The 16,195-nt window shown below is 55.6% G+C and overlaps 2 protein-coding genes across 3 annotated transcripts in view; one reads left to right on the forward strand and one right to left on the reverse strand.

Annotated features, from left to right (window-relative positions):
• Positions 1 to 312: 312 nt before the first annotated feature.
• On the forward strand, positions 313 to 5,304 carry LOC120922122 (sperm-associated antigen 8-like). 2 transcript variants are annotated; one of them, XM_040334595.1, is made up of 4 exons: positions 313 to 493; positions 4,782 to 4,844; positions 5,086 to 5,211; positions 5,273 to 5,304. In XM_040334595.1, the coding sequence occupies exons 1-3, from the start codon at positions 365 to 367 to the stop codon at positions 5,206 to 5,208; spliced, it is 315 nt and encodes a 104-aa protein (XP_040190529.1). In that variant the 5' UTR covers positions 313 to 364; the 3' UTR covers positions 5,209 to 5,211; positions 5,273 to 5,304. The 2 variants fall into 2 exon arrangements, with proteins under 2 accessions (XP_040190529.1, XP_040190528.1); XM_040334594.1 differs by having other exon boundaries at positions 314 to 493; positions 5,086 to 5,292.
• Positions 5,305 to 7,258: 1,954 nt separating this feature from the next.
• NPR2 (natriuretic peptide receptor 2) overlaps positions 7,259 to 16,195 on the reverse strand; it is a 99,821-nt gene continuing 90,884 nt past the window's right edge. Inside the window, exons 19-21 of the mRNA XM_040334596.1 lie at positions 15,696 to 15,794; positions 15,001 to 15,092; positions 7,259 to 8,057 (exon numbers count right to left, since the gene is read on the reverse strand). Of these exons, the coding sequence (XP_040190530.1) occupies positions 7,995 to 8,057; positions 15,001 to 15,092; positions 15,696 to 15,794 (254 nt within the window). The 3' untranslated portion in view covers positions 7,259 to 7,994. The remainder of the gene's footprint in view (positions 8,058 to 15,000; positions 15,093 to 15,695; positions 15,795 to 16,195) is intronic.

The following is a 16,195-nucleotide window of genomic DNA, read 5'->3' on the forward strand; positions in this document are numbered from 1 at the left end:
ATCATAGTATATACTCATCACACCCCCCGTATACAATGTATATACTTTACCCCTCCCCCATCATAGTATATACTCATCACACTCCCCGTATACAATGTATATACTCCCCCCTCCCCCCATCATAGTATATACTCATCACACTCCCCGTATACAATGTATATACTCCACCCCCCTGTATACAATGTATATACTCCACCCCCCGTATACAATGTATATACTCCACCCCCCGTATACAATGTATATACTCCCCCCTCCCCCATCATAGTATATACTCATCACACCCCCTGTATACAATGTATATACTCCACCCCCCGTATACAATGTATATACTATATACTCCATGATATAGATAGAACTGATAGACATGTCGGGTTCTCTCAGTCAGGAAGTAGGAGAAACGCTGACAGTGGAGGAGATCGGAGAGATGGAATCCACCACACAGAGAGATTTCCTTGTTGATGGTTTTGTGCCGCAGACACCACTTCCCACCAAGGTAGGTCCTATGGGTGGGACGGGGGATGGGATGGAGTGTGATGTGGTGGGATGAAATGGGGGACTGGATAAGATAGGATGGGATGGGGGACTGGATAAGATCGGATGGAATGGGATGGGATGGGGACGGGATGGCGGATGGGATGGGGATGGGATGGCGGATGGGATGGGGATGGGATGGCGGATGGGATGGGGACAGGATGGCGGACGGGATGGCGGATGGAATGGGGACGGGATGGCGGATGGGATGGGGACGGGATGGGATGGGGACGGGATGGCGGATGGGGACGGGATGGGATGGGGACGGGATGGCGGATGGAATGGGGACGGGATGGGATGGGATGGTGGATGGGATGGGGACGGGATGGCGGATATGATGTAATGGGGGACTGGATAAGATCGGACGGGATGGGGACGGGATGGCGGATGGGATGGGGACGGGATGGCGGATGGGATGTAATGGGGGACGGGATGGCGGATGGGATGGGGACGGGATGGCGGATGGGATGGGGACGGGATGGCGGATGGGATGTAATGGGGGACGGGATGGCGGATGGAATGGGGACGGGATGGCGGATGGGATGGGGATGGGATGGCGGATGGGATGGGGATGGGATGGCGGATGGGATGGGGACAGGATGGCGGACGGGATGGCGGATGGAATGGGGACGGGATGGCGGATGGGATGGGGACGGGATGGGATGGGGACGGGATGGCGGATGGGGACGGGATGGGATGGGGACGGGATGGCGGATGGAATGGGGACGGGATGGGATGGGATGGTGGATGGGATGGGGACGGGATGGCGGATATGATGTAATGGGGGACTGGATAAGATCGGACGGGATGGGGACGGGATGGCGGATGGGATGGGGACGGGATGGCGGATGGGATGTAATGGGGGACGGGATGGCGGATGGGATGGGGACGGGATGGCGGATGGGATGTAATGGGGGACGGGATGGCGGATGGAATGGGGACGGGATGGCGGATGGGATGGGGATGGGATGGCGGATGGGATGGGGATGGGATGGCGGATGGGATGGGGACAGGATGGCGGACGGGATGGCGGATGGAATGGGGACGGGATGGCGGATGGGATGGGGACGGGATGGGATGGGGACGGGATGGCGGATGGGGACGGGATGGGATGGGGACGGGATGGCGGATGGAATGGGGACGGGATGGGATGGGATGGTGGATGGGATGGGGACGGGATGGCGGATATGATGTAATGGGGGACTGGATAAGATCGGACGGGATGGGGACGGGATGGCGGATGGGATGGGGACGGGATGGCGGATGGGATGTAATGGGGGACGGGATGGCGGATGGGATGGGGACGGGATGGCGGATGGGATGGGGACGGGATGGCGGATGGGATGTAATGGGGGACGGGATGGCGGATGGGATGGGGAAGGGATGGCGCATGGGATGGAATGGGGGACTGGATAAGATCGGATGGGATGGGGACAGGATGGCGGATGGGATGGTGGATGGGGATGGGATGTAATGAGGGACTGGATAAGATCGGATGCGGATGGGGATGGGATGGAATGGGGGACTGGATAAGATCGGATGGGGGACGGGATGGCGGATGGGATGGGGACGGGATGGCGGATGGGATGGCGGATGGGATGTAATGGGGGACTGGATAAGATCGGATGGGGGACAGTATGGTGGATGGGATGAGGACGGGATGGCGGATGGGATGGGGACGGGATGGCGGATGGGATGGAATGGGGGACTGGATAAGATCGGATGGGATGGCGGATGGGATGGCGGATGGGATGGGGACGGGATGGCGGATGGGATGTAATGAGGGACTGGATAAGATCGGATGGGATGGGGACGGGATGGCGGATGGGATGTAATGGGGGACTGGATAAGATCGGATGGGATGGGGACGGGATGGCGGATGGGATGGGGACGGGATGGCGGATGGGATGTAATGGGGGACTGGATAAGATCGGATGGGATGGGGACGGGATGGCGGATGGGATGTAATGGGGGACTGGATAAGATCGGATGCGGATGGGATGGGGACGGGATGGCGGATGGGATGGGGACAGGATATGGGATGGTGGATGGGGATGGGATGTAATGAGGGACTGGATAAGATCGGATGCGGATGGGATGGAATGGGGGACTGGATAAGATCGGATGGGATGGTGGACAGGATGGCGGATGGGATGGGGACGGGATGGCGGATGGGATGGCGGATGGGATGGGGATGGGATGGCGGATGGGATGGGGACGGGATGGTGGATGGGATGGGGACGGGATGGCGGATGGGATGGTGGATGGGGATGGGATGGAATGGGGACTGGATAAGATCGAATGGGGGACGGGATGGCGGATGGGATGGGGACGGGATGGTGGACGGGATGGCGGATGGGATGTAATGGGGGACTGGATAAGATCGGATGGGATGGTGGACGGGATGGCGGATGGGATGTAATGAGGGACTGGATAAGATCGGATGGGATGGGGACGGGATGGCGGATGGGATGGCGGATGGGGATGGGATGTAATGGGGGACTGGATAAGATCGGATGGGATGGGGACGGGATGGCGGATGGGATGGGGACGGGATGGCGGATGGGATGTAATGGGGGACTGGATAAGATCGGATGGGATGGCGGATGGGATGGGGACGGGATGGCGGATGGGATGGAATGGGGGACTGGATAAGATCGGATGGGATGGGGATGGGATGGGGACGGGATGGTGGACGGGATGGCGGATGGGATGTAATGAGGGACTGGATAAGATCGGATGGGATGGGGACGGGATGGCGGATGGGATGGGGACGGGATGGCGGATGGGATGGAATGGGGGACTGGATAAGATCGGATGGGATGGGGACGGGATGGCGGATGGGATGGGGATGGGATGGCGGATGGGATGGAATGGGGGACTGGATAAGATCGGACGGGATGGGGACGGGATGGCGGATGGGATGTAATGGGGGACTGGATAAGATCGGATGGGATGGGGACGGGATGGCGGATGGGATGGGGACGGGATGACGGATGGGATGGCGGATGGGATGGCGGATGGGATGGCGGATGGGGATGGGATGGCGGATGGGATGTAATGGGGGACTGGATAAGATCGGATGCGGATGGGATGGGGACGGGATGGCGGATGGGATGGGGACAGGATATGGGATGGTGGATGGGGATGGGATGTAATGAGGGACTGGATAAGATCGGATGCGGATGGTGGACAGGATGGCGGATGGGATGGGGATGGGATGGCGGATGGGATGGGGACGGGATGGTGGATGGGATGGGGACGGGATGGCGGATGGGATGGTGGATGGGGATGGGATGGAATGGGGGACTGGATAAGATCGGATGGGGGACGGGATGGCGGATGGGATGGGGACGGGATGGTGGACGGGATGGGATGAGGACGGGATGGCGGATGGGATGGGATGAGGACGGGATGGCGGATGGGATGGGGACGGGATGGCGGATGGGATGGGATGGTGGATGTGATGGGGACGGGATGGGATGGGATGGCGGATGGGATGGGATGGTGGATGGGATGGCGGATGGGATGAGGACGGGATGGCGGATGGGACGGGATGGCGGATGGGATGGGGACGGGATGGGATGGCGGATGGGATGGGGACGGGATGGCGGATGGGATGGGATGGTGGATGGGATGGGATGGCGGATGGGATGGTGGATGTGATGGGGATGGGATGGCGGATGGGATGGTGACGGGATGGCGGATGGGATGGGATGGTGGATGGGATGGGATGGCGGATGGGATGGTGGATGTGATGGGGATGGGATGGCGGATGGGATGGGGACGGGATGGCGGATGGGATGGGATGGTGGATGGGATGGGATGGCGGATGGGATGGTGGATGTGATGGGGACGGGATGGGATGGCGGATGGGATGGGGACGGGATGGCGGATGGGATGGGATGGTGGATGGGATGGGATGGCGGATGGGATGGTGGATGTGATGGGGACGGGATGGCGGATGGGATGGGGACGGGATGGCGGATGGGATGGCGGATGGGATGGGGACGGGATGGCGGATGGGATGGGATGGTGGATGGGATGGGATGGCGGATGGGATGGTGGATGTGATGGGGACGGGATGGGATGGCGGATGGGATGGTGACGGGATGGCGGATGGGATGGGATGGTGGATGGGATGGGATGGCGGATGGGATGGTGGATGTGATGGGGACGGGATGGGATGGCGGATGGGATCCCATCTCTGAGAATTGGGAGTTGATTGGACAGTATTTGGTGTATTTCAGAGTCGGGATTATTGGACGGATCCGGCTGTCACCTTCTGGACAGAGAACCTGCGCGGTGTCACGGTAAGCTTTTATTCTCACATTGGAGTCATGTGACGGGGGAGGGGCAGGGAGAGCAGGAAATTCCTCTGATGGGGACACCTGATAAAATCTGAGGATTTCCCTCCCTTCCCTATTCATATCTCACTCCACCCAACCCTAGAAGCCAAGATTTCTTCTTTAGATATCATTATTTGTAGAAGACGGTGGGAGATGTCGCTGAGGAGTCCCATCCTGACAGTCATGTCCTGTTTTCTCACATTAGGGGGTATCAGACGTCCGGAGCCGGGACACTCCCTTCAAAAAGAGTTCGGCTTTCTCTACCCCGATATCCCAGAATCTGGACCAACCTGTTCCCTACAGCCTGGAGAATTATCCCAACATGTGAGCGGCATCCTCACCACCAGACATCATCATCCTCACCATGGACATCATCATCCGCACCATGGACATCATCATCATCCGCACCTTCAACATCATCATCTCACACCACCGGACATCATCATCCTCATCACCTTCATCTCACACCACCGGACATCATCATCATCATCCTCATCACCTTCATCTCACACCACCGGACATCATCATCATCATCCTCATCACCTTCATCTCACACCACCGGACATCATCATCATCATCCTCATCACCTTCATCTCACACCACCGGACATCATCCTCATCACCTTCATCTCACACCACCGGACATCATCATCATCATCCTCATCACCTTCATCTCACACCACCGGACAGGGCACCCCCCAGACACTTCTGCATGTGCTGACAGATCTCTGATCCCTACAACCCAATATCACCGTATCTCCCACATCCCTCCATTTCTCAGACTCTAACCCCCCCACATCCCTCCATCTCTCAGACCCCTTTCCCCTAGGTCCTACCATCCTTCAGACTCTCCCTTCCCAGGTCCCACCATGTCTCTGGCCTTTACCCCCTTAATAGAAATGTTTAATTCCTCCTGTTCTATGGGATCATTGTATTCACCCTGGGGGGCCAGGGCATCTCCCCAACTACCAAAGACCCGTCGGCCTGCAGACTCTAATGATCCCCGATGGAGGACAAACAAGGAAATAAAACGTTTTTTTTTGTTGCTGTTTGTGTGATTTGTCTTTTGTAATGATGGGTGTGTAGGGAGATCGGTGGATTGCACCACATCCTGGCATTCACTCATTGTTGGCTTGTTACCTATGAAGCTGCCATAGCTGGTCACCCGCCGGTGTCAGACGTGTGGTGGGAGCACTATGTATGGACTTCATGGATGCACACTCCGACTTGTGAGTACATACCGTGACCCCAAAGTCATTGTGTGCCTGGAGTCACCCTGACCTATGTACAGTGTATTCGCCATCTGCCAGTCAGTGGACAGGCCTTGGTTGATCATGAAGATCGGGTGGGAGCACCCCCCACCCAGTACTCATTGGTTGGCTTTGGGTGATCATGAGGAGCGGGAGGATCTTCTGGAGAGCCCCCCCCCAACCCAGAACTCATTGATTGGCCTTGAGTGATTATGAAGAGTGGGAGCATTTTCTGGAGAACACCCCCCACCCAGTACTCATTGGTTGGCTTTGGGTGATCATGAGGAGTGGGAGCATTTTCTGGAGAGCCCCCCCAAAGCCATCCAATGAGTACTGGGTTCTCCAAAAGATCTTCCTGCTCATCATGATCACAAAAGGCTGACCAATGAGTACTGGGTGGGGGGGTTCTCCAGAAGTTCCTCCCGCTCATCATAATTGCCCAACCAGTACTGATTGGTTGGCTTTGGGTGATCATGAGGAGCGGAAGGATCTTCTGGAGAACCCCCCACCCAGAACTCATTGGTTGACCTTGGGTGATCATGAGGAGCGGAAGGATCTTCTGGAGAACCCCCCACCCAGTACTCATTGGTTGGCCTTGGGTGATCATGAGGAGCAGGAGGATCTTCTGGAGAACCCCCCACCCAGTACTCATTGGGTGATCATGAAGAGCAGAAGGATCTTCTGGAGAGCCCATCCAACCCACTACTCATTGGTTGGCTTTGGTTTATGAGAAGCAGGAGGATCTTTTGGAGAACCCCCCCCCCCCCACCCAGTACTCATCGGTTGCCTTTGGGTGATTATGAGAAGTAACAAGCTTTATTGGTGCCATATTGGGTCAGACAGACATTATCTTCCCATCAGATGTGACATTGATGAATAAGCCCATTGGCTGAGATGTGTCACATCTCACGGGGGATATAGAATATCTGTCTGAACCCAATAAAGCTTGTTGTGATAAGCCCAGGCGTGATCTGGCGGAGGACCTCCTGTATTGTCATTGGAGGAGGTACTATATACCCATCCGGCATCCCTGCAGCCTTTGGTCCTGCCACACGTTGGGATGTACAAGCTGTTCCATTGGCTGGTTTCTGACGTCCAATAGCGGACAAGCACATACCACGTAAGCCGGTTTTAGGATGTAATTTTCTTTATTTAAGGCTGAATGTGCCACGGACTCAGTACAACTGCCACTATTCACATAATATACACCTTGCTGATGGCAGGGAGACGCTCTACGCCTTGTGAGGTTTATCCGAGTCTCCGCCCTCTATTATGATCAAGTGATAATTCTTCCGCATCGATCTTCGCTGTGCCGCGTCGCCTGCACTGGGGGGGGGGGCAGTCCTTATCTCAGTCCCGGTGCAATTCTTGGCTGTCCCTTGTGGTGGGAATGGGAAGGGATTGAGAAGGTGGTGATAAGAATTGGTATGGACGGTGGAGATCCGGGCGGCGTCCACAGAAAAGACCGACCTCCCCACCGGTGAAGTGGCGGCAAATTGGAAGCTAGGATCCATTTCTACTCAAACTTTTCCATCATGAAGTTCAGCAAGCCGAAGGTCTAAGATTAGAAGGACCCTTCGCCTTCGTATTCCTGGCCCTGCATCGCCTCCTGCAACGTTGGCGGCTTTACAAGCCCTCTTATCTGATTGGGGCCATCTGACCACGTGATAGGTCAGGAATTGGCCAATTAGCTGGTGCTTAATGACTCGTTCCCAGAGAAAAGAGAAGTAAGGGTCGGTGCCTGGGGCTCCAACCAGGGAGGCATCTGGAATCAATGTACTCCGGGCCGAGCAGCGATGAAGGGCTCCGAGGTAAGTCCCCACATTAGTCAGGACTCGGCCGGCCTGATAGAGAACCAGAGAGTCTCAGATAATGTCGTCTTCTGTCATTTCCCCCAGAAGCCAGAAGGTCCTCATCTTCCCTTTACCCTGGAAGACAGCAAGAGGGGCAACATGAGCTGGGCTGTCCCACACAACCTACCTAATCTACCCACACAACCTACCTAACCTACCCACGCAACCTACCTACACAACCTACCTAATCTACCCACGCAACCTACCTAACCTACCCACGTAACCTACCTAACCTACCCACACAACCTGCCTAACCTACCCACACAGCCTATCCCACACAACCTACCTAACCTACCCAAACAACCTACCTAACCTACCCACACATCCTACCTAACCTACCCACACATCCAACCTACCCACACATCCTACCTAACCTATCCCACACAACCTACCTAACCTACCCACACAGCCTATCCCACACAACCTCTACCACATAGCGTAACCTACCCCACACACCCTTCCCCACACAGCCTATTCCACACAACCTATCTAACCTACCCACACAACCTACATAACCTACCCACACAACCTCTACCACATACTGTAATCTACCCCACACAACCTTCCCCACACATCCTATCCCACACATCCTACCCAACCTATCCCACACAGCCTCTACCACATACTGTAACCTACCCAACACAACCTTCCCAACACAGCCTATCTCACATAGCGTAACCTACCTAACCTACCCCACACAACCTACCCCACACAGTGCAACCTACATTCTGTAACCTACCCACACAGCCTATCCCACATAGCAAAACCTTCCCCACACAGTGTAACCTACATACCCTACCCAACACAACCTTCCCCACACAGCCTACCCCACATAGCTTAAAGCGGAGGTTCACCCTCAAAATGAACTTTCCAGCATCCTTAAATCGGAAGTAAACCCATCAATTTAACAGTTTGAAAAAGCAGTTACATTCCTGGCATGCCGGGAATGCTAACTGTCACTTTGGTTGTGCTCTCAACCAAACTGTCAAACCATCCAATGGCTGGTGTCATAACTGATCACATGTGCAGCGTCATGGCAGTTGAAGATTAAACAGAGGCCAAGACGTGCCTTAGCAGCCGTCAATCAACTCCGCTTCGCTTAGAAACGCCCATTCCCTGCAGGATTCCCCGCTCGGAGCCGGAAAACAAGGGCTCATATAACGATAAGTAAAAAAAAAAAAAAACAGCATACTGCAAATGTTAGCAGTATGCTACAGCTAATGTCAAAAAGTGGATTTTTGGGTGAGCCTCCGCTTTAACCTATTCCTCACAGTCTACACAGGTTTCCTTCAGGCACGGTTTACACACTATCGCACAGCAGGGGTCCGGTGCGTGCTGGTTCACCGTTTCAGGTCCGATTTCAGCCCGAATTTTGGGCTGAATTTGGACCTGGAACTCTCCAAAAAGGAACACATTTTTCCAGCAATTGAACGGTCTCCATAGAGAGCCAGTCACATTCTCCTGCTATGCAAATTGGATTCGGAGAAACTCACATCCAATTCGCATAGGTGTGAACCGAGCCTTAAGGGTGCAAAACAAACGTTTCAGAGCAGTGCAAGGAAGCATCTCCTCACTGTTATTCCTGGAGAAACTCTGATCCGTACAAATAAATGGCCCCGGCCCACACCGATAACTGGCCTTCCCAGCGAGGAGCACATGGAAGGGCGACGCTGTCAAACAAAACCAAAGAAAATTGCCGGCTCAACTCACCGACCAGCAGCAACCAACTGAGTTTTCCCGTCTAACAGTTGCGCTAAAAACGGGTTTAGTTTGCACGCATTTGCAAATAAATGTGAAAGCTGAAGAGCCACTTTACGGCACCCCAAGTATTATCTGCGGTCCTAACCCTATACATTTCTGGGAGTTGCCACAGTGGAAGCACAAGGATAATAATGGATAGATAGAGGGCAAGTGAGCCTGGAGGGAGCCCACCCCTTCCATAAAGCACAGGGGGGCAGACTGGACACCCAGCATATGGCACAGGGCAGGAAAGGTGTCCAGGGCGACCCCTCACCAGTATCCCAACAGTACAAACAAATGGCCACCCCCCACCTAGAACTGGCCTTCAAAGCGAGGATTTCCCGCACACTGTGAGGACAATTCGGTTGTTTGCAGGCTGGTTGGTGAGTTGAGCTGGAAATTTTCTTTGCTTTTGTTTTCCAGTTGACCCAAGTCTACCGGGCAACCATCTCCCTCTCTTCTGCCACATCCCAGCATCTCCTCTCCTGCCAATATACCCGCCATAGACGTATAGAACACTTCTAGAGAAAGAGCAGCTCGTAAAATGGAAATCTTGTCTCAGACGCATTAAACATTCCTCCATCAGCCGTCATCTAGAAGGACATTTCCTGAGCAAAGCTTTTCTCCTCAATACTAAATGGATTGTGAAGAGGCTTCAAGTGTGTGGATGGTGAGGACGAGTTATGGCTGCTTTGTTATATCTCATCGAGGCCTGTGGGGGGCGCCTTAGACCTTCTGTCATCAGGTTCTGCTTCTGAGATCATTAGGAGGTCATCGACAAGGGCATCTGACCCGCAGTTGTCCTCCTTCTGCCTTCCCTCCACCCTCATCTCCACCAACCTCTTCCCTCCACCCTCATCTCCACCAACCTCTTCCCTCCACCCTCATCATCTCCACCAACCTCTTCCCTCCACCCGCATCATCTCCACCAACCTCTTCCCTCCACCCTCATCATCTCCACCAACCTCTTCCCTCCACCCGCATCATCTCCACCAACCTCTTCCCTCCACCCTCATCATCTCCACCAACCCCTTCCCTCCTCTTCCTCCATCATCTCCACCAACCTCTTCCCTCCACCCTCATCATCTCCACCAACCTCTTCCCTCCACCCTCATCATGTCCACCAACCCCTTCCCTCCTCTTCCTCCATCATCTCCACCAACCTCTTCCCTCCACCCTCATCATCTCCACCAACCTCTTCCCTCCACCCTCATCATCTCCACCAACCTCTTCCCTCCACCATCATCATCTCCACCAACCTCTTCCCTCCACCCTCATCATCTCCACCAACCTCTTCCCTCCACCCTCATCATCTCCCCACCAACCTCTTCCCTCCACCCTCATCATCTCCCCACCAACCTCTTCCCTCCACCCTCACCCCCTGTTCTAACCCTGGGGTGAAGGAGTACAGCTCTGCCCCCCCCCCCTGTTCTGACCCTGGGGTGAAGGAGTACAGCTCTGCCCCCCCTGTTCTGACCCTGGGGTGAAGGAGTACAGCTCTGCCCCCCCTGTTCTAACCCTGGGGTGAAGGAGTACAGCTCTGCCCCCCCTGTTCTAACCCTGGGGTGAAGGAGTACAGCTCTGCTCCCCTGTTCTGACCCTGGGGTGAAGGAGTACAGCTCTGCCCCCCTGTTCTAACCCTGGGGTGAAGGAGTACAGCTCTGCCCCCCCTGTTCTGACCTTGGGGGGAGAGGTACTGGGGTTGAAATGTATTGGGGGATTCTGCCTTCCCTCCACCCTCATCTCCACCAACCTCTTCCCTCCACCCTCATCTCCACCAACCTCTTCCCTCCACCCTCATCATCTCCACCAACCTCTTCCCTCCACCCGCATCATCTCCACCAACCTCTTCCCTCCACCCGCATCATCTCCACCAACCTCTTCCCTCCACCCTCATCATCTCCACCAACCTCTTCCCTCCACCCGCATCATCTCCACCAACCTCTTCCCTCCACCCTCATCATCTCCACCAACCCCTTCCCTCCTCTTCCTCCATCATCTCCACCAACCTCTTCCCTCCACCCTCATCATCTCCACCAACCTCTTCCCTCCACCCTCATCATCTCCACCAACCCCTTCCCTCCTCTTCCTCCATCATCTCCACTAACCTCTTCCCTCCACCCTCATCATCTCCACCAACCTCTTCCCTCCACCCTCATCATCTCCACCAACCTCTTCCCTCCACCCTCATCATCTCCACCAACCTCTTCTCTCCCCCCCATCATCTCCACCAACCTCATCATCTCCACCAACCTCTTCCCTCCTCTTCCTCCATCATCTCCACCAACCTCTTCCCTCCACCCTCATCATCTCCACCAACCTCTTCCCTCCACCCTCATCATCTCCACCAACCCCTTCCCTCCTCTTCCTCCATCATCTCCACTAACCTCTTCCCTCCACCCTCATCATCTCCACCAACCTCTTCCCTCCACCCTCATCATCTCCACCAACCTCTTCCCTCCACCCTCATCATCTCCACCAACCTCTTCTCTCCCCCCCATCATCTCCACCAACCTCTTCCCTCCAACCTCATCATCTCCACCAACCTCTTCCCTCCACCCTCATCATCTCCCCACCAACCTCTTCCCTCCACCCTCATCATCTCCCCACCAACCTCTTCCCTCCACCCTCACCCCCTGTTCTAACCCTGGGGTGAAGGAGTACAGCTCTGCCCCCCCCCCTGTTCTGACCCTGGGGTGAAGGAGTACAGCTCTGCCCCCCCTGTTCTGACCCTGGGGTGAAGGAGTACAGCTCTGCCCCCCCTGTTCTAACCCTGGGGTGAAGGAGTACAGCTCTGCCCCCCCTGTTCTAACCCTGGGGTGAAGGAGTACAGCTCTGCTCCCCTGTTCTGACCCTGGGGTGAAGGAGTACAGCTCTGCCCCCCCTGTTCTAACCCTGGGGTGAAGGAGTACAGCTCTGCCCCCCCTGTTCTGACCTTGGGGGGAGAGGTACTGGGGTTGAAATGTATTGGGGGATTCTGCCTTCCCTCCACCCTCATCTCCACCAACCTCTTCCCTCCACCCTCATCTCCACCAACCTCTTCCCTCCACCCTCATCATCTCCACCAACCTCTTCCCTCCACCCGCATCATCTCCACCAACCTCTTCCCTCCACCCTCATCATCTCCACCAACCTCTTCCCTCCACCAGCATCATCTCCACCAACCTCTTCCCTCCACCCTCATCATCTCCACCAACCCCTTCCCTCCTCTTACTCCATCATCTCCACCAACCTCTTCCCGCCACCCTCATCATCTCCACCAACCTCTTCCCTCCACCCGCATCATCTCCACCAACCTCTTCCCTCCACCCGCATCATCTCCACCAACCTCTTCCCTCCACCCTCATCATCTCCACCAACCTCTTCCCTCCACCCGCATCATCTCCACCAACCTCTTCCCTCCACCCTCATCATCTCCACCAACCCCTTCCCTCCTCTTCCTCCATCATCTCCACCAACCTCTTCCCTCCACCCTCATCATCTCCACCAACCTCTTCCCTCCACCCTCATCATCTCCACCAACCCCTTCCCTCCTCTTCCTCCATCATCTCCACTAACCTCTTCCCTCCACCCTCATCATCTCCACCAACCTCTTCCCTCCACCCTCATCATCTCCACCAACCTCTTCCCTCCACCATCATCATCTCCACCAACCTCTTCCCTCCACCCTCATCATCTCCACCAACCTCTTCTCTCCCCCCCATCATCTCCACCAACCTCTTCCCTCCAACCTCATCATCTCCACCAACCTCTTCCCTCCACCCTCATCATCTCCCCACCAACCTCTTCCCTCCACCCTCATCATCTCCCCACCAACCTCTTCCCTCCACCCTCACCCCCTGTTCTAACCCTGGGGTGAAGGAGTACAGCTCTGCCCCCCCCCTGTTCTGACCCTGGGGTGAAGGAGTACAGCTCTGCCCCCCCTGTTCTGACCCTGGGGTGAAGGAGTACAGCTCTGCCCCCCCTGTTCTAACCCTGGGGTGAAGGAGTACAGCTCTGCCCCCCCTGTTCTAACCCTGGGGTGAAGGAGTACAGCTCTGCTCCCCTGTTCTGACCCTGGGGTGAAGGAGTACAGCTCTGCCCCCCCTGTTCTAACCCTGGGGTGAAGGAGTACAGCTCTGCCCCCCCTGTTCTGACCTTGGGGGGAGAGGTACTGGGGTTGAAATGTATTGGGGGATTCTGCCTTCCCTCCACCCTCATCTCCACCAACCTCTTCCCTCCACCCTCATCTCCACCAACCTCTTCCCTCCACCCTCATCATCTCCACCAACCTCTTCCCTCCACCCGCATCATCTCCACCAACCTCTTCCCTCCACCCTCATCATCTCCACCAACCTCTTCCCTCCACCCGCATCATCTCCACCAACCTCTTCCCTCCACCCTCATCATCTCCACCAACCCCTTCCCTCCTCTTCCTCCATCATCTCCACCAACCTCTTCCCGCCACCCTCATCATCTCCATCAACCTCTTCCCTCCACCCTCATCATCTCCACCAACCCCTTCCCTCCTCTTCCTCCATCATCTCCACCAACCTCTTCCCTCCACCCTCATCATCTCCACCAACCTCTTCCCTCCACCCTCATCATCTCCACCAACCTCTTCCCTCCACCATCATCATCTCCACCAACCTCTTCCCTCCACCCTCATCATCTCCACCAACCTCTTCCCTCCACCCTCATCATCTCCCCACCAACCTCTTCCCTCCACCCTCATCATCTCCCCACCAACCTCTTCCCTCCACCCTCATCATCTCCACCAACCTCTTCCCTCCAACCCCCATCATCACCACCAACCTCTTCCCTCCAACCCTCATCATCTCCACCAACCTCTTCCCTCCACCCTCATCATCTCCCCACCAACCTCTTCCCTCCCCCCTCATCATCTCCCCACCAACCTCTTCCCTCCACCCTCATCGTCTCCACCAACCTCTTCCCTCCACCATTATCATCTCCACCAACCTCCTCCACCCTCATCACCTCCACCAACCTCTTCCCTCCACCCTCATCATCTCCACCAACCTCCTCCCTCCACCCCCATCATCTCCACCAACCTCTTCCCTCCACCCTCATCATCTCCCCACCAACCTCTTCCCTTCTCCTCCATCATCTCCACCAACCTCTTCCCTCCAACCTCGACATCTCCACTGATCTCTTCCCTCCACCTTTATAACCTTCACTCTCTCTTTCCTCCACCTTCATCATCTCCACCAAACTCCTCCCTCTACCCCCATAGCCTCCACTTTCCTGAGCACTATTCCTTCCTCTCTTCTGTATTTACCTTCATTTCTATATCTCCCCGAAGTTCCAGTTGAAAGCAATTCAATTCATCTAAGACTTCTTTGGTGGCTGAAGAAATGTGGATTTTCAGAGCTGAGAAAAGAAAATAAGAGAAAAGTGAAAGATGGTGAGAACCTTCAGAGTACCCCCTCCATCCCCTTGTTCTTGCCTAGGGGGAGGGGAGTAAAACTCTGTCCCCCTGTTCTGGTCCTGGGAGGGTGAAAGCTCTACCCCCCCCCTGTTCTAACCCTGGGGTGAAGGAGTACAGCTCTGCCCCCCCCTGTTCTGACCCTGGGGTGAAGGAGTACAGCTCTGCCCCCCTGTTCTAACCCTGGGGTGAAGGAGTACAGCTCTGCCCCCCCCCCTGTTCTGACCCTGGGGTGAAGGAGTACAGCTCTGCCCCCCCTGTTCTGACCCTGGGGTGAAGGAGTACAGCTCTGCCCCCCCTGTTCTAACCCTGGGGTGAAGGAGTACAGCTCTGCCCCCCCTGTTCTAACCCTGGGGTGAAGGAGTACAGCTCTGCTCCCCTGTTCTGACCCTGGGGTGAAGGAGTACAGCTCTGCCCCCCCTGTTCTAACCCTGGGGTGAAGGAGTACAGCTCTGCCCCCCCTGTTCTGACCTTGGGGGGAGAGGTACTGGGGTTGAAATGTATTGGGGGATTGCCTACTTCCTGATGATATTTTGGAGGATAATCACCTTCTCCATTGGACTCCATCCGTGATGCCGTATTCACCGTATCTCCAAACAGACAATACCGTGGCATCTTCAGACCGACCACCCCCGCACACACCGGACCTATCAGAAAACAGTGACAACAGGAAAACCATAAGACCAACAGGAGCATTCCGCAAAGAAATATGAACCGTCTGTGCTACCAGCAGTCAGATTCTGTAGAAGCCTCCGATCCTGCCCCAAAGATCTGCAACCGACCTCGTGGGACCACCCCCCCTTAGCAGCCCAGCTTAATCCAGGACACGCCCCTTGCCTGCTGATTGGTCTGCTCTGTTCCTGTCAGCACATATGCACTGCAGCCCAGCCTAATTGGTTAAGAGTGCTGCCATTCCCCTCGCCAGTTGTCCCCCAGATTCTGAAGACCTGAGTATATTCCCCCCTGGAGGGAGGTCCCCCAGATTCTGAAGACCTTAGTATATTCCCCCCGGGAAGGGAGGTCTCCCAGATTCTGAAGACCTTAGTAT

Source organism: Rana temporaria, unplaced genomic scaffold, assembly GCF_905171775.1.
Source record: "Rana temporaria unplaced genomic scaffold, aRanTem1.1, whole genome shotgun sequence".
In the NCBI taxonomy this organism is placed as follows: Eukaryota; Metazoa; Chordata; class Amphibia; order Anura; family Ranidae; genus Rana; species Rana temporaria.

Excerpts from the sequence above, each read along its gene's own strand:
- LOC120922122 (XM_040334595.1), top strand. The coding sequence starts at position 365 with ATGTCGGGTTCTCTCAGTCAGGAAGTAGGAGAAACGCTGACAGTGGAG. Across the intron at positions 494-4,781 it reads AGACACCACTTCCCACCAAG|AGTCGGGATTATTGGACGGA; the intron begins GTAGGTCCTATG and ends GGTGTATTTCAG. Across the intron at positions 4,845-5,085 it reads AGAACCTGCGCGGTGTCACG|GGGGTATCAGACGTCCGGAG; the intron begins GTAAGCTTTTAT and ends TTCTCACATTAG.